The sequence below is a fragment of the Salvelinus sp. IW2-2015 genome, unplaced genomic scaffold (assembly GCF_002910315.2).
Source record: "Salvelinus sp. IW2-2015 unplaced genomic scaffold, ASM291031v2 Un_scaffold871, whole genome shotgun sequence".
Lineage (NCBI taxonomy): Eukaryota > Metazoa > Chordata > Actinopteri > Salmoniformes > Salmonidae > Salvelinus > Salvelinus sp. IW2-2015.
In genome coordinates this window covers 377,522-390,087 of record NW_019942634.1, presented here as the reverse complement: position 1 = coordinate 390,087, position 12,566 = coordinate 377,522, and the positions used below count along the sequence as shown (strand labels likewise).

Sequence of the window (12,566 nt, the reverse complement as noted above, 5' to 3'; positions counted from 1 at the left end):
CTCTTTCCTGCCGATAGTGTATAACCACCAGCTGTATGTTATTCATGTCGTCGTTCAGCCACAACTCGGTGAAACATAAGATATTACAATTTTTAATGTCCCGTTGGTAGGATATACGTGCTTCTAGTTCGTCTATTTTATTATCCAATGATTGTACGTTGACTAATAGGACCGATGGTAAAGGCAAATTACCCACTCGCCACCGGATCCTTACAAGGCACCCGACCTTCGTCCTCAATATCTCATTCTCCTGCAAATGATGGGGATGAGGGCCTTGTCGGGTGTCTGGAGTAAATCCCTGTCATCCGACTCATTAAAGAAGAAAATTGTCTTTCAATACGAGGTGAGCAATCATTGTCCTGATTTCCAGAAGCTCTTTTCGGTCATAAGAGACGGTGGCATAAACATTATGTACAAATAAGTTACAAATAATATGAGAAAAAAAACACAATAGCACCATCGGTTAGGAGACCGTAAAACGGCAGCCATTCTCTCCGGCACCATCATTCAGCTTCCAGGTGGTGTACAGATCCTTGCTACATGCGATTGTCTAAAATGACATTGGAGGCAGCTTATGGTAGAGAAATTAACATTCAATTCTCTAGCAACAGCTCAGGTGGACATTTCCTGCAGTCATCATGCCAATTGCACACTCCCTCAAAATGTGAGACCTCTGTGGCATTGTGTCCCAAGCAAAAGGTGCACCTGTGTAATAATCATGCTGTTTAATCAGCTTCTTGATATGCAACACCTGTCAGGTGGATGGATTATCTTGGCAAAGGAGAAATGCTCACTAAGAGTGATGTAAACAAATTTGTGCACAATATTTGAGAGCTTTTTGTGCGCATGGAAAATTTGAAACACGGGACCAACACTTTACATGTTGCGCTTATATTTTTTGTTCAGTGTACATTCCTGATCATTCTTATCTCTCTCAAATATAGGATAGACACTTCAGAACAAACTTCCTTTAGATTTTGTTGTTGACTATGTTGTTCCATGTCGTGAATATGTCATTCAATGCGTTTGTATGGGCTAATAGCAGTAAGGCCAAAATTAATTTAAATTGTTGAAATATTTTTTATACTTTAAGGAGTCTTACAATTCCAAATCAAATAGCTAAATTATACTTGGCATGACCATCTTACAACAATTCCATATGTTAGCATCTGACAAAATATGGTCACAATCGGAATGTAGACAAGATCAGGACAAAGGGTGCATGGTTTTAATAGGGTTTCTGTTCAAGGTTTGCCACGTCTACACATGGTATTAAAATGTCTCCCAATTTAGATGTTTTGTCAATCTGCTACCCATCTGAGCTTTTACCTAATGGGTAAACAGCAAAACACCACATGGAATCTGGTCTTGAGTTAAGATTTATAACCACATCCATATGTGGATCTTAATCCTGATACAATTCTGATGATGATGGGACCTCAGTATAGTCACTTTTTTTTATTTTTTTACATGACCTGTCATTAGCATAAATACCACAATTTCAAGGAACGGTGACAGGAAATGAGCATTGCATCTGTGTGTTACTTTGGAGGCTACATCAGTGTGAATGCTTAAATCTGATATGGGGCACAAAAGTTAGAAGAAAAAAATGTGGATATGAAAATAAAATCAGAACTGGGTTCTCAGGGTGGCTGTGTATACACAGGCAGCTCAATTCTGAGGTTTATTGGCAAAGACCTGATCTGATACCCCCGGGAGGTAGTCAGGAAGACCTTGTCTATACCCATCTAAAAATGCGGGCAAAATCAGGACACGTTAACACCAGGTATAAACAGAGCTTACTTGGCCTTCCTTAAAGGTATACTACAATTAAATTCGCCGGAGAAATCATCTGAGGGAGACGCCGCCTCTTTCTCAGTATGTGTAGCCCATGTATCTGATGTTGTCTGGATAAAAAGAGTATAACATGTTGCTGCTGCAGCATTTGGCCTCCCTTGATTAAAAAAAAAATGTAATAATTAGCCAATCAGCGTTGAGCTGATCTGGTGCAGAAAAACACCCAAAGGGGGACCGTTTGGATTTGGCTTCAGACCAATCAAATCACTTCCTAAGAAAAATACATTTTCTGAAAAACTTCCCAAACCATGGATGGAGATGGGGTTTTGGACTTGTGGTTGACTTAATTCTCTGTACAGGCCAATGATTATGATTGTGATCTAACAATAAATGAACATGTTGTGCCACTGGCCTGAGACGATTGAAATTCAATAAGTAGCCTAGATGTAGCTAAGTAGGCTCAGGTTAACTTCGCTGGTTCATTGTTGCCCATGCCAGGAATTTAGGCTAACAAGCACTTTAGTTAGGTAACCTATGACAACAAAAACTAAAAGTGTACTGAATGACAGTCATAGCTCGTTTTGCCAACAAAACGGCATTGGCGTTCAACTAGTCTACTTTTAATTATATATATATATATWTTTTTTTTTWAACTTACACAAACATACCATGGACAGCCACATAATACTTAGCAACATTGATTGAACTAAATTGTTTTTTATATCTTTTTTCGGTTTATTAAATTAAGCATATATAGCCTTGATGTGATGTTTACATTTTTAAGTTAAAATGGTGCTGGAACCGCAGAGGCAGAGCTCCTGTTGTCTTTGTGCTGATTTGCGGTAACTCTGTTTCTAAATGAGTTTATTTAGTAAACTGTCAAACATTCTTGCTTGACCATGTTGCAGGTCATAAATTGTTGAATGCAATATTTGCTTTGTGGAGTTCAACGGACAGGTGATGCTCTCCGGTTTTGTGAGGAAACAAACGTATGTGTAGTTTAATTTATTCCYCCACTGTGTGACTTGTCTTTTTGATGTCTTTGCCTTATTGAATATCACGMTMGCATATGAACGAATGGGTTATAGAGCAAACAACGCAATTATCAGAACATAGGTTATAATATGGCCTTTTTACTGGCTTGGCTTCCTCAGTTATTTTACCCACGTACCGTCACTGGTTGTTTATCAAAGTCAGCTGGCCAACTCTTTGATCCTGTTTGTAGTATACCCCTCTGGTCTTGACTTACGAAAAAATACACAATACCTATTATATTCAAGACTCAGGAGAGGTAGCCTTGTCCCAGATCAGTTTGTGCTGTATAGCCAACCCCCTATGGTCTTGTTAGGTATACAGCACAACAGATCTAGAAACAGGCTACAGCAGAAAAAATTTAATAAAAATGGGGGACTTGTTTCTCAGTGGGGAGACAATTTATTTTAGAATGAACTAGAATGAACTAGGTAACAATTATAAACCAACCCTAAACAAAAGAAGAAAAATATACATGTGTGACTTTGCGGGTAAATATCTGCGTTGGGGTCCAAAAAATCCCAAAGTTCTACTTCCAGAGTTTCTTAATGGACATGTTCTTCTCYCTGTCCTTCTGCATCACCTGGAAAGACACAAAGGATAGGGGTCATTAGCCAGTGATCATTTACCTTATAAGGAGACATTCTCACACCATCATCCCAGACACACTCCAATTCGCATACTGCCCCCAACAGATCCACAAATGACACAATCCTTCTTGCACTCCACACTTCCCTTTCCTACTTGGACAAAAAGGAACACTACATGAGAATGCTGTTCATTGACTACAGCTCAGCGTTCAACACCACAATGCCCTGCAAGCTCATCACTAAGCTAAGAACCCTGGGACCTGATGGGACTTCCCCAGGTGGTCAGGGTAGGCAGTGTGGTGCCAGGACAACAACCTCTCCCTCAACATCGGCAASACAATGGAACTGATCGTAGACTACAGGAAACGGAGAGCTGAGCACGCCCCCATTCACGTCGACGGGGCTGTAATGGAGCAGGCCGAGAGCTTCAAGTTCCTCATTTCCACATCACTAATGAAAAATCATGGTCCAAACATCCCAACAGTCATGAAGAGGGCACAACAACGCCTCTCGAAAACATTCACTTGCTTGACCATGTTGCAGGTCATAAATTGTTGAATGCAATATTTGCTTTGTGAACTTCAACGGACAGGTGTTGCTCTCCGGTGTTGAGGAAACAAACGTATGTTTATTTTTATTTTTTATAATATATTCCGCCACTGTGACTTGTCTTTTTGACGTCTTTGGAACCAAAAATCTCAAATTTGGACTCATCAGAACAAAGGACAGATTTCCACTGGTCTAATGTCAATTGCTCGTGTTTCTTGAGCCAAGCAAGTCTCTTCTTATTTGTTTCCTTTAGTAGTGGTTTCTTTGCWGCATTTCGACCATGAAGGCCTGAGTCACGCAGTCTCKTCTGAACAGTTGATGTTGAGATGTGTCTGTTACWTGAACTCTGAAGCATTTATTTCGGCTGCAATTTCTGAGGCTGGTAACTCTAATGAACTTATCCTCTGCAGCAGAGTTAACTCTGGGTCTTCCATTCCTGTGGCAGTCCTCATGAGAGCCAGTTTCATCATAGCGCTTGATGGTTTATGCGACTGCACTTGAAGAAACTTTCAAAGTTCTTTAAAAAAAAAATCCGTATTGACTGACCATGTCTTAAAGTAATGGACTGTTGTTTCGCTTTGCTTATTTGAGCGCGCCATAATATGGACTTGGTCTTTTACCAAATAGGGCTATCTTCTGTATACCCCCCCACCATGTCACAACAAAACTGATTGGCTCAAACGCATTAAGAACAAAATAAATCCCAAATAAACTTTTAACAAGGCACACCTGTTAACTGAAATGAAATCCAGGTGACTACCTCATGAAGCTGGTTGACTGTGCAACGCTGTCATCAAGGCAAAGGGATGCTAATATGAAGAATCTCAAATATAAAATATATTTGAATGTGTTCAACACTTTTTTGGTTACTACAAGATTCCATTTGTGATATTTCATAGTTTTTGTCTTCACTACTACTCTACAATAAAGAAAATAGTAAAAATAATAATAAAGAAAATCCTTGAATGAGTAGGTGTCCAAACTTTTGACTGGCAATGTATTCGGAATGTTGTCAGACCTTTACATTTTCCACATTTTGTTATGTTACAGCCTTATTCTAAAATGATTTAAATATTTTCTCAATCTACACACAATAGCTGATAATGACAGTGAAAATGGGTTTTTATTTATTTATTTTTTGCAAAAAAAGATAGAAATACCTTATTTACATAATAAGTATTCAGACCCTTTGCTATAAGACTTGAAATTGAGCTCAGGTGTGTCCTGTTTCCATTGATCATCCTTGAGATGTTTGTACAACTTGGAGTCCAAATGTGGTAAATTCAATTGATTGGACATGATTTGGAAATGCACACCTGTCTATATCAAGTCCCACAGTTGACAGTGCATGTCAGAGCAAAAACCAAGCCATGAGGTCGAAGGATTTGTCTGTAGAGCTCCGAGACCGGATTGTCGAGGCACTGATCTGGGGAAGGACACCAAAAAATGTCTGCAGCATGGAAGGTCCCCAAGAACACAGTGGCCTCCATCATTCTTAAATGGAAGAAGTTTGGAACCACCAAGACTCTTCCTAGAGCTGGCCGCCCAGCCAAACTGAGCAATCTGTGGAGAAGGGCCTTGGTCAGGGAGGTTACCAAGAACCCAAAGGCCACCCAAAGTTCATCTGTGTAGATGGGAGAACCTTCCAGAAGGAAAACCATCTCTGTAGCACTCACCCAAATCAGGCCTTTATGGTCGAGTGGTCAAACAGAAGCCACTCCTCAGTAAAAGGCACAACAGCCCGCTTACATGCTGACCAGACCGGACACATCGCGTGCGTCGCAAAATAAATTTAGAAATCCATGTTATTCAATTATTGCACCCACACTGCTCACGTGCGCCAACGAGCGTCTGCGTTGCCAAGGGCTAAAATAGAACTGCTTTCTATTTCTGACGCAGATCGCGTTGAGAGTCCTGCCTCTCCCATCTCATTGGTTTATAGAAGCAGGTACCCACGTGCCATTTCCTCATTGGTTATACCCACGTGGGTGATTGAAAGACGAAATGTTTTGCCGGTTGTCGTGGTAAAAGTGTAGATGCCAATCACCATATAAATTCAAAGATGAAAAAGCCTGGAAGGAGGAGAGATGACTAGAAACGATTCGGTTGGCCGTTTTATGTGTGGATTAATTGTCGGAGTAGAAGACCTTGTGCATTTCAGGTAAAACAACAACTCAATGTTTATATCCCAGGACAAATTAGCTAGCATGTGCAAACTAGCTAAATTGCCATACATGTTTAATGCTTTTCGACTTGTCCCCAAATTTTATGTAATTGGTTCAGAGTTTGTTTTGGTATTTTAACCTGCGTCTCGTAATCGCGTTTGTTGTGGGGGGACAAAATAAATTTATGCACGATAGCGCACGCGCYCAGCCGGTTTGGGTTTCGTGTTAGAGTTTGTCAAAAGGCACCTAAAGACTCAGACCATGAGAAACAAGATTCTCTGGTTAATAGCACACCCAACTACCTACCTCATCCCCATATTGATTTTATTTACTATTTTGCACACCAGTATTTCTACTTGCACATCATCATCTGCACATCCATGTTAGTTTGTTAAGTTAATTGCTTCACTACTATGGCCTATTTATTGCCTTACCTCCTTACTCCATTTGCACACTGTATATAGATTTTTCTATTGTGTTATTGACTGTACTTTTGTTCATCCTATGTGTTGTTTTTTGTCGCACTGGTTTGCTTCATCTTGGCCAGGTCGCAGTTGTAAATGAGAACTTGTTCTCAACTGGCCAACCTGGTTAAATAAAGGTGATTATTTTTTATTTTTTTTAAGATTGAACTCTTTGGCCTTAATGCCAAGCGTCACATGTAGAGGAAACCTGGCACCATCCCTACGGTGAAGCATGGTGATGGCAGCATCATACTGTGGGGATGTTTTTCAACAGCAGGGACTAGGAGTCTAGTCAGGATCGAGGGGGAAGATGAATGGAGCAAAGTACAGAGAGATCCTTGATGAAAATTTGCTCCAGAGCACTCAGGATCTCAGAATGGGGCAAAGGATCACCTTCCAACAGGACAACGACACTAAGCACACAGCCAAGACAACAATAGAGTGGCTTAGCGGGACAAGTTTCAATGTCCTTGAGTGGCCCTGCAAAAGCCCCGGACCCGATAAACACCTCTGGAGAAACTGAAATGCCAACCTGACCGAGTTTGAGAGATTCTGCAGAAAAGAATGAAGAAACTCCAAATACAGGTGTTACAAGGCTTACAGGAGTCACCCATAAAAAAAGACTCGAGGCTGTAATCGCTGCGAAAAGGTGCTTACAAAAGTGAAGGTTAGGAATACTTAGTTGTAGTCGGAAGTTTACACTCAATAAAAATTTGGTAGCATTGCCTTTTACATTGTTTAACTTAGGGTCAAGCCTTAGGCTAGGCCTCAACAAGCTTCCACAATAAGTTGGGTGAATTTTGGACCATTCCTCCCAGACAGAGCTGGTGTAACTGAGTCAGGTTCGTAGGCTCCTTGCTCACACACGCTTTTCAGTTCGCCCACACATTTTCTATAGGATTGAGGTCAGGCTTTGTGATGGCCACTCCAATACGTTGACTTTGTTTCCTTAAGCCATTTTGCAAAACTTTGGAAAGTATGCGTGGGGTCATTGTCCATTTGGAAGACCCATTTGAGACCAAGCTTTAACTTCCTGACTGGTGTCTGAGATGGCGTACAATATATCCACAATTTTCCTCCCTCATGATGCCATGGCTATTTTGAAGTGCACCAATCCCTCCTGCAGCAAAGCACCCCCACAACATGCTCCGCTGCCCCGTGCTTCACAGTTGGGATGGTTTCTTCGGCTTGCAAGCCTCCCCCTTTTCTCCAAACTAACAATGTCTATGCCCAAAACAGTTCTATTTTTGTTTCCTCTGACAAGGACATTTCTCCAAAAAAGTATTGATCTTTGTTCCCCATGTGTTGTGCAAACCGGTGGTCGTCTTGCTTTTTTAAATTGGCAGTTTTGGAGCAGTGGCTTCTCCTTGCTGAGCGGCCTTTCAGGTTATGTCGATATAGACTTGTATAGTGTGGATATAGATACTTTTGTACCCGTTTCCTCCAGCATCTTCACAAGGTCCTTTGCCGTTGTTCTGAGATTGATTTGCACTTTTCGCAGCAAAGTACGTTCATTTCTAGGAGACAGAACGCATCTCCTTCCTGAGCAGTATGGACGGCTGTGTGGTCCCATGGTGTTTATGCCTTGCGTACCATTGTTTGTACAGATGAATGTGGTACCTTCAGGCGTTTGGAAATGACTCCCAAGGATGAAGCAGACTTGCGGAGGTCTATAATTTTTTATGAGGTCTTGTCTGATTCTTTGATTTTCCCATGATGTCAAGGAAAGAGGCACTGAGTTTGAAGGTAGGCCTTGAAATACATCCACAGGAACACACTCCAATTGACTCAAATGATGTCTATCAGAAGCTTCTAAAGCCATGACACACATTTTCTGGAATTTTCCAAGCTGTTTAAAGGCACAGTCAACTTAGTGTATTGTATGTAAACGTCTGACCCACGGGAATTGTATACAGTGAATTATAAGTGAAATAATCTGTCTGTAAACAATTGTTGGAAAAAGTACTTGTCATGCACAAAGACGTCCTAACCGACTTGCCAAAAACTATAGTTTGTTAACAAGAAATTTGAGGAGTGGTTGAAAAACGAGTCAATGAACTCCAACCTAGGTGTATGTAAACTTCCGACTTCAACTGTATGTAAATGTCATATCAAGCTTTTTTATTTTGGGAATAACTTTGCAAAAATGTCTAAAAAACWGTTTTTGCTTTGTCATGATGGGGTAGTGTGTGTAGATTGATGAGATGAAAAAACAATTTAATTTTAGAATAAGGTTGTAACGTAACAAAAAATGGAGGATAAAGTCATGGGTTCTGAATACTTTTCCCGAATGCACGGTACATACACTGCATAACTAAAATGTGGACACCTGCTCGCCGAACATCTCGTTCCAAAATCATGGGCATTTGATGCTATAATAGCCTCCACTCTTCTGGGAAGGCTTTCCACTAGTAGTTGGAAAATTGCTGCAGGGACTTGCTTCGATTCAGCCACAAGTGCATTTAGTGAGGTTGGGCGATTAGGCTTGGCTCGCAGTTGTCGTTCCAATTTATCCCAAAGGTGCTCGATGGAGTTGACTGGCCTGCACAGAGCCCTGACCTCAAGTTCTTCCACACCAATCTTGCCAAACTTTTTCTGTATGGACCTCGCTTTGGGCACAGGGGTATTGTGATGCTGGAACAGGAAAGGGCCTTGCCCAAACTGCTGCCACAAKGTTGGAAGCGCAGAATCCTCTAGAATGCCATTGCATGCTGTTGCGTCTCCCTTCAGATCTCCCTTCACTGGAACTAAGGGGCCTAGCCTGAACCATGAAACAGTCCCAGAACATCATTCCTCCTCCACCAAATGTTAGTTGGCACTATGCATTGGGGCAGGTAGCGTTCTTCTGACATCCGCCAAACCCATATTCATCCGTCGGACTGCCAGATGGTTAAGCATGATTCATCCCTCCAGAAAACGCGGTTCCACTGGCGGTGAGCTTTACATCACTCCAGCTGACACTTGGCATTGCGCATGGTGATRTTAGGCTTTTTTATGTGCTTCAGCACTCGGCGGTCCCGTTATGTGAGCTTGTGTGGCCTACCACTTCGCGGCTGAGCCATTGTTGCTCCTAGACGTTTCCATTTCACAATAACACTTAGTTGACCGGGAAATCTCTAGCAGGGCAGAAATTTGACAAACTGACTTGTTYGAAAAGTTGCATCTTATGACAGTGCCACATTGAAAGTCACTGAGCGCTTCAGTAAGGCCATTCTACTGACAATGTTTGTCTATGGAGATTGCATGACTGTGCTCAATTGTATACACCTGTCAGCAATGGGTGTGGCTGAAATGGCAGAATCCACTGTTTTGAAGAGGTGTCCACATACTTTTGTATATATTGTGTGCCTACCTTAATTATCTCCTACCCCTGCACATCAACTCAGTACTATTAACCCTTGTACATAGCGTTACTCATTGTTTATCTATTACTTATATTGAACGTTTTACTTCACTATTATTTCTATATTTTCTTTCTCTTTGCATTGTTGGGAAGGMCCCATAAGTAAGCATGTGACAAATAACATTTTATTTTATTATCAGTGATAAGCAAAACAAAACAAGGAGAAAAGGATTTGTCTGTCCATTTTAATGATAAGATAGATGTAAGTTTGTCTGACCCAAATCTGTTTGAGCTGTGTATAGTCAACTCCTATATAGTTGTTGTCATGTCAGTTTTGGCATGACAATGACCACAGTAGTTGGAAAGACAAACAGATCTGAGAACAGTATAGATATAAGAATGTACACCTAATCTCTGATCAACACTAGTTAGTAACGATATATAAGGAATGTGGGGATAAGAGGAATAAGGTAAAACCGAGACAAACGGTCTCTTGGAGAGTGATGGACAGTGAGAGAGACAGATAAACAGGACAGAAGACTAACCTTGGCAACAGCCATCTCAAAGTCCTCCTGGTTGACGTGCACTCTCCTCTCCCTGAGGGCGTACATCCCAGACTCTGTGCACACACCCTGAGACGTAAGAGGGAACAGAAACACAAATACAGGTTAACCATGGTGAAATAACACAATGACCTACAGTGACAAAGTCATTAAGACCCACAGTGGTCGAACACTAAGGCACTCCAGAAACAGGGTGACAAATTCCTAGGCTAGAGGAGGTTTCAGGATGGCTAATTTGACATATTCTGCCCTTGTGCATATGCAAGCCCTAATGTGGTGGGAGTATCAAGTCAGTGGGTATTCTATTATAATATTCTACAGTCATACCTCGTAAATGTAAAACCCTGTGGGACGTGTCCACTACATTGAACTAGACAAAATGTAAAATGGTTAAACAAACAGATCCCCACCGGTTCCCAAAATGGGGGTCCGACCCAGAAGGTTTTGGGGGGTGGGGGGTCGTGAGTGTGAAACTGAATATATTCATTCACATAATAGGCTACACCATTTGTATTTGATATACCTTTGCCAATTTGATCTCATTACTAACATAGACTAGTATTTGGTGCAACACAATAGGCCTCAAAATAACTGAATCTGTGGTTCAAAAACTAAAAGTTGAGCGTCTTGACTGTTGACCAGCAAGCACTCATTTAATCTTCTCCGGTTTTGCCTGGCAAAAACAGAGTACACGTTTGTATTGTCCATACAGTATTCACACCCCTCGACTTTTTCTACATTTTGGTGTGTTACAAAGACGGATAAAGACGGATTTAAATTGTCATCATTTGTCAACGATCTACACAAAATAGATATAATAATAAATAATAATAAAATAAGACACTAATATACAGAGTGTACAAAACATTAGGAACACTTGCACTTTCCATGAAAGACTGACCAGGTGAAAGCTATGATTATTTATGTCACTGTTAAATCCACTTCAAATCAGTGTAGATGAAGGGGCAGAGACAGGTTAAAGAATGATTTNACTGACCAGGTGAAAGCTATGATTATTTATGTCACTGTTAAATCCACTTCAAATCAGTGTAGATGAAGGGGCAGAGACAGGTTAAAGAATGATTTCTAAGACTTGATACAATTGAGACATGGTTTGTGTGCAGTACCAGTCAAACGTTTGGACACACCTCATTCCAGGGTTTTTGTTTTTCTACATTGTAGAATAGTGAATATTCTATGAAAACTATGAAATAACACATGGAATCATGTAGTAACCACTAAAGTGTTAAACAAAATATATTTGAGATTCTTCAAAGTAGCCACCCTTTGCCTTGATGACAGCTTTGCACACCTAGCATTCTCTCAACCAGCTTCATGAGGAAGTCACCTGGAATTCATTTAAATTAACTGGTGTGCGTGGTTATAAGTTACTTTGTGGAATTAGTTACTTTGTGGAACCATCAAGCGCTATGATGAAACTGGTTCTGAGGACCGCCACAGGAAAGGAAGACCCAGAGTTACCTCTGCTGCAGAGGATAAGTTCATTGGAATTAACTGCACCTCAGATTGCAGCCCAAATAAATGCTTCAGAGTTAAAGTAACAAACACATCAACATTAACTGTTCAGAGGAGACTGCATGAATTCAGGCCTTCATTGCTGCAAAGAAACCACTACTAAAAGGACACTGGCGGAAATCGGTCCTTTGGTCTGGAGTCCAAATCTGAGATTTTTGGTTCCAACCGCTGTGTCTTTATGAGAATAGTGAAAGCATGTGTAGTTCCCACCGTGAAGCATGGATGTGGTGTGATGATTCTTTGCTGGTGACACTGTCTGATTTAATTAGAATAAGGCACACTTAATTAGCATGACTTCCACAGCAATACGCCATCCCATCGGATTTGCGCTTTGGGTCAATGACCCAAAACACACCTCCATGCTGAGTAAGGGCTCTTTCACCAAGGAGAGTGATAACCCAATTGAGAAGGTTTGGGATGAGTTGGACCGCAGAGTGAAGGAAAAGCAGCCAACAAACCAATTGATGAAGCGTTTGGGATGATTGGACCGCAGAAGTGAAGGGAAAAGCAAGCCACAAGTGCACAGC

General features: G+C 41.1%; 1 protein-coding gene across 1 annotated transcript in view; it reads right to left on the bottom strand.

Annotated features, from left to right (window-relative positions):
* Positions 1–3,208: 3,208 nt before the first annotated feature.
* The window catches only part of psmc5 (proteasome 26S subunit, ATPase 5), a 29,120-nt gene continuing 19,762 nt past the window's right edge, over positions 3,209–12,566 (bottom strand). Inside the window, exons 11-12 of the mRNA XM_024136310.2 lie at positions 10,486–10,572; positions 3,209–3,412 (exon numbers count right to left, since the gene is read on the bottom strand). Of these exons, the coding sequence (XP_023992078.1) occupies positions 3,359–3,412; positions 10,486–10,572 (141 nt within the window). The 3' untranslated portion in view covers positions 3,209–3,358. The remainder of the gene's footprint in view (positions 3,413–10,485; positions 10,573–12,566) is intronic.